This window comes from Andrographis paniculata, unplaced genomic scaffold (genome assembly GCF_009805555.1).
Source record: "Andrographis paniculata isolate CXL003 unplaced genomic scaffold, ASM980555v1 Contig64END, whole genome shotgun sequence".
NCBI classification, from domain to species: Eukaryota; Viridiplantae; Streptophyta; class Magnoliopsida; order Lamiales; family Acanthaceae; genus Andrographis; species Andrographis paniculata.
Window position 1 is genome coordinate 1,379,027 of NW_026137600.1, and position 12,892 is coordinate 1,391,918.

At 25.1% G+C, this 12,892-nt stretch overlaps 1 protein-coding gene and 1 long non-coding RNA gene across 3 annotated transcripts; one reads left to right on the top strand and one right to left on the bottom strand.

Moving 5' to 3' along the window:
- Positions 1–2,699: 2,699 nt before the first annotated feature.
- Positions 2,700–9,479, bottom strand: LOC127261872 (vestitone reductase-like). 2 transcript variants are annotated; one of them, XM_051290298.1, is made up of 5 exons: positions 9,352–9,479; positions 9,125–9,287; positions 5,502–6,029; positions 3,344–3,539; positions 2,700–3,052 (listed from the first exon to the last, which is right to left on the bottom strand). In XM_051290298.1, exons 2-5 carry the CDS (start codon positions 9,270–9,272, stop codon positions 2,914–2,916), a joined length of 1,011 nt encoding a protein of 336 aa, XP_051146255.1. In that variant the 5' UTR covers positions 9,273–9,287; positions 9,352–9,479; the 3' UTR covers positions 2,700–2,913. The 2 variants fall into 2 exon arrangements, with proteins under 2 accessions (XP_051146255.1, XP_051146253.1); XM_051290296.1 differs by having other exon boundaries at positions 9,125–9,356.
- LOC127261873 (uncharacterized) lies at positions 8,356–9,494 on the top strand. The gene is made up of 2 exons (XR_007841003.1): positions 8,356–8,588; positions 9,025–9,494. It is a non-coding gene; the product is annotated as an uncharacterized LOC127261873 (long non-coding RNA).
- Positions 9,495–12,892: the final 3,398 nt, after the last annotated feature.

Consider the following 12,892-nt stretch of genomic DNA (forward strand, 5'->3'; position numbering starts at 1 on the left):
CTCTTCACATGCGCACCAGGTTTTTCTTCAATTTTTTCTTTTTCTTCCCCAATTCTTTTTAACACCACTGCAGCCCGACCCGGTTCTTTCTTTTCTTCTTTTTCCCCATATTTTTTTCCTTATTCTTCATCTCCAATTTTTCTTTGAAGAATGAAGAATTGAAAAATAATAAGAAGAAAAAGAAGATGACAGACATAAGTGGGCTGGAGCAGGGAAGAAGGAAAGAAGAGAAAATGAAGAAGAAAGAAAGAACAAGAAGGTTGGACCATATTTTTTTTTTCTCCAATTTTTTTTCTTCTTTCTCTCTCTTTTTTTTTTCTCAATTTTCTTTTTTTTTTTTAATTTTTCCTCTCCAATTCTTCTTTTTTTTTTTTTTCTTTTTTTTTTTCTCTCTCTCTTTTTCCCCAATTTTTTTTCTTTATTTTTCCTCTTTCCTCAATTCTTTGCAAGAAGTAGCACTTCTTTCCCTTCTTCTAAAATTGATTTATTAAATTTCTGGGTTTGGTAAAATAGAAGAAGAAATTGTTAGTATGGAGAAGAATAAAGAAGAAAAAATAACAAGGAAGAAGAAAGAAAAAGGAAGAAGCAGCCCTAAAAAATAATTAGGGTATTTTAGTAATTTTATACAGAAATATATCAGATAAAAATTGAATAGAAGGCGCGTGAAATACAACCGTTGTTAAATTCTAATGGAGGGGGATTCTTTGTAACATTTTGGAAACTAGAAGTAGGTTTTTTTGGAGTTTTAGAACCACGAAGGGTTTTCAGCAAATTTGGAAAACCACAGGGGAATTTTTTTTACTATTTTGCCTATATTTTATTACATGTAATTATATAATTTTCTATTAAGATATTTACTATATATTATATTAATATGTACTAATTTCATAAATATTTATTTATTGAGTCAAAACACATGGTAACCAAGCGTTTAATATATGTGATAATGAATTTTCATGCAATACTTTTAGGCCTAACAATTAATCTTATAAGGAGTAACACTGAATAGCTAAATAAAGTCATCCACAATTTTAGGATATTGGTGGATGGAGGAATTGAAACACAAAAATAACAAATTAAGCAAATTCTTTTGGAGAGTGAGTATTTTTTTTAATGATTTGAATGTGATTTTTTAGTTAGAGGAGATAATACTTTTTCCATTCACTTATATATACATATTTTTATTTCAAATTGTCCAATTACAAAATAATTATTTCATTTTTTTTTTTAGTAAATGTGAACCTCACTCCACATTATACATATTCTTATTTTATACTTATTTACATAAATATCGTTACATTTATCCACACATAAGGATATATTTGTCTTTTCATACCAAAACTACCACCTATTATCATTAAAATACAATTTTTTTTAAACTACGTGACAAAAGTAAATGTTTACTTTTAAAATTGACAAAAAAAATATATTTTTATAGAAAATTTTAATAAATGTATAGTATAAAAAAAACAAAAATTTGAAAACTTTCATGTATTTTAATCAAAATTATAACCTAAATATTACAAAATCACATCTCATTTCACAAGTAAATTAAACTTCTAAATATCAAAATAAAATAATTTTAGCAAGTCTTGTAAAAAATAATCTGACGGTGTGATGACGAAATATAACAAATAAAATTAGTTTGGTTATTTTGTTAGACTTCAGCAATGTGTAGAACATTCTTTTTGTCCAATGTATATAAGTGTGTAGAGATACATTATGTTAGTTTTGTAGATTGATACCAATGATCCTTTTTCTATATATATATATATATATATATTTTCTTGAGCTTTTTACTTCAATATACAAAATTCTCAATTTAAAGGAATTCCTTTGCTCCATTGTTTTTTCTTTCCCCTCAATTTCCATTTCATTGGATATCTTATCATATTTTTGGATGAATTTTTAATATGGTATCAGAACTATGAATCTCATTCTAAAGTGACACAGACTCAAACTTGGCTAAAAGAAATTCTAATACTTTGATAGGTTAATACTTTGATAGGTTAAGAACATGAACTCTACATTCTTCATACTTCCCAATGATAGATATGGATATGTTCCCGTGGAACCGGAGCTAACATGACCAAATTATCATGCTTGAAGTAAGTCCTTTAAACTTGCGCTATCGATCAAAAATAAATTAGGTTTTATTGACGGTGCGCTCCTTAAATTTGGTTTTTATGAAGCCACATATGCATCGATCATGAATACGCTACAATGACTTGATAGTTGTATAGCTCCTAAAATCACTATCACCACAACTTGCTTCTACTGTATTTTATATACAAAGTGCACATGAAATTTGGAATGTCTTGAAAACGGAAATTATAGTTCTATTAATAATTTGTTTGTCCTCCACATTGACATTTCGACCACCCGACTCGCAAGCTACGCAAGACTGAATGTGCCGGAATTAGACTGGCTTCATAGGTCCATACGAGTCCTTCCAGGGCGTTTTTTGTTTTCTAGAGCAAGCACGCTTAACTTTAGAGTTTTTTTCCGTAAAACTCACGAAGAGGAATGTGCACATTGTTGACATAAGTAATCTATTCAATCAATTTAATCTCTATTCAATTTTGAATAGTTTAGCACCAGCTCATTCATACACGAGAGTTGGCCTAGCACCAGCCCAACTCCGGAGGTATCACAGACATGTCATAATTTTATTTCGGAGAACAGAGCGAGTAATGAAATATAGAAATAGAGAATTTGATTCCCCGACTAAGATGAAAACAGCCTTATTTCTTCATTTAATGCTCACATTTTTATCACTAAATGAAACTTTATTATTTTTGTTCTAATACAAATTGATAAAGAAATCAATCACTCAAACATCGATCGCATCCTAGTAATTCATGTCGATTAAACACGACCAATTATTATTATTATGTTGTTGAACATTTGAATTCACAGCCATCCATTTTGCTTGCAACATTGAATAGCATCATCGAACATTTCTGCAACCCCATATCTATACTTGAAACCAAGCTCCAATAGCTTCTTGCTCGAAAGCCCTCCAAAGTTTGCCGCCGGATTAATTAAACCTCTGCAACATTAACACACATAGGTACATATATAGCATCACAACCAATCAAACTTTTATCATATACTCTCTCCGTCATATATAAAAAACTATGGTCATATCGTTGGACTCGGATTTTAATAAAAATGAATACAAATAATTATTTTTTTCTTTTATAATAAAAAAACTACAAAAATTGTATTATTTCTTACTAAAAAAAACAAAAATATTTTTTTTATGACAACCAAAAAAGAAATATTGACATAAATTTATATGACAAATGAAATATATGTTATAGCGAGTAATTGAACTTACTCGGGATCGAGCAACTTAAGGTGAGGATGCCTCGATCTAAGATGATCAACCATCTCCTCGACCGTGACTTCCACAGCCGAGCAAATGTATCTTCCTTTGGCATCCGGATGCTCGAACAAATATATGTGTGCCTCGGCGTTATCATCCGTATGCACCATAGGGGTGATCTTCGCATACTTCATCTGGTTCTCGTTGCCTGTATGCAATTTTCAAAAACCAATATAATTATATATATATATATATATATGAAATTAATTTTTGACACATGAGTAAATCAATCTTTTGCAATCAATAAAATGTCTTGACAATGAGGTTTGTTTCTTTAAGGTGTTCCAAAAATTATTTTCTTCACACTATCAAATCACATACTTATTTTGTTTATTTAATTTATTTAATATTTCATAAGTTGATTGGTTAATAAATAATACTAATATTTTATAGGTGATATGTAAGGGATAACTGAACAAATATTATAATACCTTTGGTCCTACTAACCCACGTTTAATAGAAACATGTTTTAAGAGAATAGTTTTGTACTTTTTTATAAAATAATTGGCATGATTTTAGAGAATAAGTGCATTTTCTTTTTAACTTCTTTTTTCTTTTTTCCTTTTTTTTTTTTTTTTTTCTTTTATGTAGGAGATAAGTGTACAAAGATTAGGAGTGTCTTCTTTTAACAAGATTTCCAATTATCCAAAACATATTTTTTTTAAAAAAAAATATATATATAAATTAATATATTACACACATTCATTCTTTTTTAGTAGTACAAACAATATTTAATAAAAAAATGTGTTCTAAGATAATAATTTGATAGTTTTTTATGAAATGATTGGGATAATTTATTAATATTGTAGGGTGGCATGTACAAAACAAAAAGTATATAACTAATATGATTAATATAAATTAATATAATAAAAAAAAGAAAGAAAAATTGGATATATGTATATAGTAGAGAAATTGAATTATTAATTATAAGTTTTACTTTTTAAAGAAAAATGAGGAATATAAAAAAATACTCTGCAAATTTATTGAAGTTAAATTTATTTATTTTTGTAATAATATCACATTTAATTTATTTTTAATTTAAAAATGATCTTAAAAAATTGTGATATTCAATGCGTATAATATTATAAACATAGTCGTAGTTTGAAATTGATATGAAATGAAATATTAATTTAATTTATTTTTTATTTAAAATTAATTTTAAAAATAATATTCAATGCATATAATATTATAAATATAGTTGTGGTTTGAAATTGATTTGAAATAAAATATTTATTTGAATTTTTGTTTGAATAGTATTTTAATTTGATATTTTATAAAAAAAAATAATATATTTTATTGAGAGTGAACGGTGGTAATTTTAATTAAAATGAAATTAGAACCAAACAACTTAAAAAAATTTCCTGGCTCGACAGACGGTCACACTAGGCAAACCATGACGTCGGGGTTTGACGGTCACACATCGAACCCCTACACTACCAGACTTCATTTTTCCCAATATAAAAGTTTGCCCATGTTCTTTTATAAAAAATATAACATTCATTTTTTATGATAAATTTAAAAAATAATAAAAATATTTTACCCAAAATACTTCTACAATTTTCTATAACGGAAAACAAAAGAATTTCACTATTCTTGACCCAACCTCTATTTCCAAAATAAACATATGATTTTGTTAAAAACATGTGTTGGAATACATTATAACACGTTTTAAACTATTTTTAAAATAGTAAATGGTTTATTAATATTTTGAATATAATAGTTTTGTTTAAAAATTTCTCATAAACATAAAGAGACAAAACATGTGATTATGTTTTAATAGAAACCTATAAAGTACTAAAACTATAATAACTAATATATTTTTTTTAAATTATTTTTATCTTTTATAGACAAAAGTATTTATTTTCCGTAAAATAATCCTATCTAAATAACCTAACTTTAGGGAATGAGGGTGTAACACAACGGTGAAGCCCTCAACCCCTTCACCTTTAAGTCGGGGGTTCAGTTCCCGTATACATAATAGTAGTATATTTGTCATTTAAATAAAATTTGATGATATTTTGGTATGTATTAGTGTAATTATTACTTTTATTAAAATAAATATTTATGAGTGAAATAGACGAAAATAATAAAAATATTATTTTAAGCGTACCAATGATGAGTCCGAGAGACGAGTGAATCGAGGACGGGAGATGCGGACAAATAAACGGTCCGTTTATCCACGACGGAATCACCGTTACGAGATCTAATCCGCGTTTCTCCGCGTACTCAATAGCAGCCATTTCTGCCACCGTTTTTGAAATGTAGTAGCCGGCGCCCACAAAGTCGAGTTGTTTCATAAATTCCACGTCGCTCCACGCCTCCTCGTTCAGCTCCGCCGCAGCTCCGCGATCTCTCGCGAAAACTGCCGAAATGCTGGAGGTGTACACCACCCGCTTAACGGTCCCGGAGTCGATGCACAACTGCAAAATCCCGTGTATTGCTCGAATCGATCTTTCCGTGATCATTTCCACAGATTCAGTCCCGACTAAATCCATCGGATGCGCCACGTGGAACACCCCGACGCAGCCTTCGATCGCCGGCTTGAAGCTCTGCGGATCGCCGAGATCGGCGGCGAAGATTCGAAGATTTTCTCCAGCGTGTGGTAAATTTGTTAGAAATCTGGTGTCGATATTTGTGTCTGAAATAATCATTCTGAAGTCGTTGAAATTCTTGTTTTCGAACAAAATTGGATAATATAATTTAAAGGGACTGTGCTGTTTTGACCAAGTTAGCACACTAACTTGAAATAATTAATATTTCGACAATTGGTATATGTTGTCTTATATAGAAAACATGTGTTGTGTGAGTGATAAATTGTACTCTCTTCGTCTCATATAAGGTGCAACATTTGCTTTGAGCACGAATTTTTAGATGAGAAGTATTAAATAAGATAATTTTAAAATCATGTGATGTGACGGAGATATAAATGTATATATTCTTTTTTATTATTGAAGTGATGTGATGGGATAGATGTGTGGTAGAGATTAAGTACAATTAATTATTTTTTATTTTAAAAATATTGCAAAATGTTTGGGACATACCGAAAAAAAAAAAAAAAATTGTTGTAAAATATTTGGGACAGAGATAGTACTATATTGCATATTCTGCTTATTTGGCTAAAATTGGTATATATTATACTATATTGAATTATATATAATATGATTTCAAACTGTCCTCCCTTCTTTTACTAATAGTTTTCTCATTTATTTTTGGCACGCGAGTTTATAGGTATATTAGTATTTTATTGAAGTGCAGGATAAATGATATATAAAAATAATTATTTTTATTTTTTAGTATAAAAGTAATAATATAATAATAAAATATATTTTTGAATGTATGTGATATAATTTTACTAAAAAATAAAAAGATTTTAGTTGACAAACTAAAATAAAATAAAATAAAAAAATTAGAGTGCACCGAGAGAATAATATATATATACATTATATTTTTATTGTGTGAAGGTGCACATTCGGCGTGAGGGTCATACTGATTTGATCGGATTAGCATATACCATATGGATGATCATTATATATTTATATATAGTACAATATATGATGTTATAAGAAAGCATACTATATTATAATATAATATATATTATATTATAAATATTCTGATATATATATAAATATAAGCTAGTCACTAGTATAGCATGTATGTTGATTCAGTCAAATCAACGTCATGGTTAAATTGATCTGATCAACAATTGATGCATGATGTGAAATATATATTATATTATATAATTTATTTAATGCGCTAACTCTTAATATTAGTATCTAATATATATATATATATATATATTTAGCGTTGATTTTGTATCACCACGTTAAAACGTTGGTTTTTTCTTTTCTTTTTTTTTTTTAATTTTAAATTTTCAGATGGTGGGTCCCACCACAAATATAATATTTTTTAAAAATTTTTAGATGGTGGGTCCCACCACAAGTGTAATATATAATTAAGTTTTTTTTTTAATTTTTCAGATGTGTGTCCCACTACAAATATAATATTTGTTAAAAAATTTAGATGGTGGGTCCCACTAAAAAATAATATATAATTAAATTATATTTGATTTCTTAATTAATTAAACGTCTTTAAATAATATTCACTCCGTCCATTTTTTATTATTCTAAATTATATTTGTATGATTTTTTAAGTAATTATTTAACCAAAAAAAATAAATTGAGGATATTACAGTGGAGTAAGTAGAAAATTGGTGACAAATTTGATCGTTATTTGTTTAAATAAGGATAATAAAATTGTGAATGAATAAATTTTTATTATAAATAAATTATGCATAAGCTTGACGGATAAAAAATGTAACATAATTATTTCGATCGGAGAAAGTATTTTATAATTTAATTATATTAAAATGACAGTAACAAATTAATAAAATTTGACTTTTTTTTTGTTCCGATATCTTAAATTTTTTATCGACATAATTTTCAACTAAATTATAATTTTAAAAATTTCTTATAAAAATATAAATAAATACCACTAAATTATATATAGACATTATTTTTGCAATATATATTTAATCGATAAAATCTATTAATTTTTAATATTTTGAATGCTAAAAAATTAATCGTGTAAAATATTTTAATTTATTCAAATAATTTTCATATTAAAATTTTATATATATTTAATAACAATAATTAATTTTAATAATTTAATAAAATTTATAACTATAGTATATATATATATATATTATTCAAGACAGATCACCAAAAGTGATTCACCACGTGTTAATTCAATAAAAACGTGTTAATTCAATAAAAAAGATTCTACACGCTTCTTAGTTAATAATATTAAAAAATACAATATATATAATATATATTTTATATATTCATAAAAAAAAAAGAAAAAAAAAATCAATTTTGATTTTAATGTCACTTTCATTAATCACTAGTATTATGAATTATAATAAAATTGTAAGTAAATATAGTCAGACACAAATATATATATTTTGCTATTTTTTTCATTTTTTTTTTAGTAAAAATATTTTTCAATTAAATATCAAAATATCAATTGTTTTAATCTCTCTAATATTAAGAATAAAGTAAATTTTAAACTATTCTAATAATTTTATTTTTTTTTATGAAGTGGGAACCGCAGCCGCGAACCATGTGTGGCAGGCGGCCTGAGGTATCGGGAGTTTGAACCCATGACTTCACGATTACAAATTCAATCCTTACACCACCAGGTAATCCCTTACGGGGCATTCCTTACCAGACAAATAATTTTATTTTATTTTTTTAATAAAACAAAAACAAAAACAAAAATCCCAAAATTAAAAAAAAAAAAAAAAAAACACTCGATTTGTGCTTCATTAAGCTATTAATATGATTTATCCAATAACTTATTTATTTATATATTCTCTACTTTGTCAAATTATCTATTTTTTTATTTTGATATATTTTATAACAAAGTATATATATATAATTTTTTTTTTAAGTAAATGCACAATTTATCTAATATTACAAATACTTTTATAATTTATAATATATTACATAAATGATATTATTTTGTATCATACAATATTAATAAAATTAATTTAGTCTTTTTATCTTTATTTATATTATATTCCAATATAATACTAATTCTACTAAAACTCAGTTAAAAAAAAAATGAATATATAGATAAAAGACGGAAAGAAGTATTTATTTTGTAAAAAATGGAAGAAATGAATTTGTTGGAGATGAGGAAGATGGAGAAGGCAAAAATGGAAAAGCTCAAAACCTCGAAGAGTGGCGTTGACAGAGTAGCCACGTTGAAGAAGCTTCATGATCAACCACGACGCCACGAAGCCTTCTCCTCCACTTACGCAAACAGATCTCTTCTTCTTCCTCTCATCTTCTGCATCTAATTCCATGGCTGAATTTATCATTAATCTTCTTCTCACCTGCAACCAAATCTGTTCATATGTTGCTTCGAAGAAGAAGAAGAAGAAAGGGCCACAGAAGTACCTTCTCGATCGATCTGACTTTCAATCATATATGAATTCTCTCCCTCCTCACTTAAATATATTTACTTTCTCCCGTCCCGGTGAAAGATTGTCGTTTACTTTTTACATACTCTCTTCATCTCAATACAATAGTCTTGTTTACCATTTTTGTTCGTCCCAAAACAATAGTTTCATTTTCATAAATAATCATATCACCGTAAAATTATCCATTATTTTTCATTATTATTACACAATTGCCACTACTTTTTACACTAATATACTCACAAGGGCAAAAAAGTAATTTACTCTTACTTTCTACCAACTCGTGCTCAATACAACAAGACTATAATTTTGAGACAAACGGAGTATAAATTTTTTAAATTAGTATTATATTTGATTGCAGTGAAAAAGAAAAAATACCCCTAGTATTGTGTAATATAAAAGTAATAGCACTTGTGTAATATAGTGTAAGCTGGAAGGGTATTTATTATGTTATGTAGCTAGTACAATTACTAAATTAGGAAATAATAACCTTATTTTGAGACGGACGAAAATAAAAAATGACAACATTTCAATGGGACAGAGGGAGTATATTCCGTGTCTTTAACAATTTATCCATTTTTAGTATATCCCATAACAAAGTATCCATTTCCCTTTTTAGTTATTGTATTATCTACCTAACATTATAAATATCCTTCCAATTTAGAATATATTACACAAATGTCATTACCTTTATATCATTTAGTTTAATATTTTTAATTTTATTTCTAATACATCCTAATAAAATACTAATATTTCTAACACTACGTGCAAAAAGTAAATAAATAAATATATATGAGACGAAAAGAATATATATGTATTTTTTTGACAATTTTTTATAGTAAAATAATTATAAATTATCGTTAAAATAATTTTTTAATTTTTTTATATAAATTACAAATATATTATTATATGTATAATTAATTTACATATAAAGAATATAGAGTAAAAATTTTAAAATTATTTTATACATTTTCATTAATAAATAAAATATTAATATTTCTTAATCTGTATATAATCTTTATTTTATATATTTTAACTTTACACTTGTTTACATATTTATATATATTATTAAATATTTCTATATTACATTATAATCAACTAATATAATATTCTCTTCTTTCAGCTTTAACTGTATATATATATATATTTAGTAATTATGACCTTACTATTTTATATAAATACTCTTATTTTATCATCATATCATTATTCTTTTACAAAAAAACTAATGGTAAAATTTTTTTTACACTATTTTAACTATTTTCAGCTTTAACGTATATATATTTTTAGGTGGGACGAAGGAAGTATTTTAATTCCTCCGTCCCGCCACATATGATCTTTTTTTTTTACTTATAAAATCTATTTAAAATCCCTTTATTTTTATATCCTCTCAATAAACAAATATTTATATATATATTTATTTATTTAAAACTTCATATTTTTTATAAAATTATTCTATGTTAATTATAGATAAATAAATATATTTTATTAATTTATTTGTATTATATAAAATTTTATTACTTATAAAATAATTTGATATTATACACTCCTCTATTTCGACTAATTTGTCTCATTTAGATTACGCACGAAATTTTAGGTATTGTGTAATTAGTGAGTAATTAAGAATTGTATTAGTAAAAATAATTATAATTTAATACAAATAAATTTATATTAAAATTAAAATGATTAAATAGTTTAATTAAAATAAAATAATTTTAAATTTTAAAATGCGATTAAAGTGTATAATTGTATTTTCCAAACAAAAAAAAAACAAAATTATGTAAGACTGAAGGAAATATAGCAAAAAGAATATATTTTATTGAATATAGTATTTAAGATATTTGAACTCCTATTTTAAATTTATTTTAATCATATATATTAATTTTTATTTAAAAATATTAATAATACCATTATATAAAAATTAATAAAATAATATTATAATTATTATAATTAATATATTAAATTATATTATTACCTAAAATACAATATCCCTACCAAAAAGATCATCTAACGTGTGACGGATAAAGTACTCCCTCCGTTCATTTTTTAATATCTTATTTGATATTTATACACAATTTTAGATAATTAAGGTCTTTGTTATAAAATGATAAATTTATCCTTAATTTTGTGTATAGAAAATGATAAAATAAATAAAATAAGGATAAAAGAGTAAATTTTATGTATAAAAATAAAAAATAGATAATAATTATTGGACATTCTAAATAAAAAAATCGTACATTAGTTTATGATAGGAGGAAATATTTATTAAAACAGTACCACATAAATTATGTAGGGAGCTTAATTGGTGGGTGAGGAGTGGACTTTTCATCATGTGGTACGTCCCATCAATATCAATAATATATTGTCACGTGGTTTGGGCTTCTTCCACAAAATTTTTGGAATATTTTATTTTTAAAAATATAAAAAAATTACTCTTAATTTGATTATTTTATAAAAACAAAAGGATTTTTTTGTTTAATATTTTAATTCGAATAATTTATTTGTATTCGAAATATAAAAAATTATTTCGTTAATATAAAAAAATAATATTTTATATTAAATGTTAATTATTATAAGATAATAAAATAATATTGAAAATCGTGTCAAAAAAAATTTAAAACAAACAAATTTAACTATTTAATACTTTTTCCGTCTACTCTGCATATCTATCTATTTACTTTTTGCGTATATTAAAACATAATACTCTCTCCGTCCTATATCTATATATCAATTTGCTTTTTGCACGGAGTTTTAGAAATATTAGTATTACATTGGAATAAAGTAAAAATAAAGATAAAAAGACTAGATTAACCATGTTAGTATTATATGATATAAAGGTAATAAGATTTGTGTAATATATTTTAAATTGAAAAGATATTTGTATAATATATTGTAAATCCATAACCTACCCCGGAATATATTATTTAGACCCAAACCCGCCCCATTAAAAACGGGTCCGGGGCGGATCCAGGCTAACCCGCCCCATTTGAGATCCCTAATTCAGTATACTACGTTTGTCCACTTAAATGTAATTTTGTATTATTTTTATATATCCTAGTTTAAATGTATTAATTTTTTATTATAATAAAAAAATATTTTTTTCCTAAATTCACTTTTTCCGTTACTAATGATATTAGAGACGGAATTAGAGATGAAATTACATTAGCTACGTGAACTTTAGGAACGAAATTCCGTTACAAATATACTATTTTCTTGTAGTGATATATTAATATTAAAATATTCTTAATTTTTATATAAATTATAAATATATTATTGCATATACAATTTGTATATAATAAATGTAATATACGTATCCTGAAAGAGATGGACTATCAGACCTAGTTTGTGGTACGTATCTTGACTATTACAAAATTTTATAATATTTTGACTATTATAAAGCCAATAACTCAACAATATTAATTACAAATTCTAAAGGTAAATAATATAAAAGTAGAAAAAAAAAAAATTTGTTATAGTTTATTAGAATAAGAATTTAATTGAGTAATTGTAAAAAGAAAAAAATA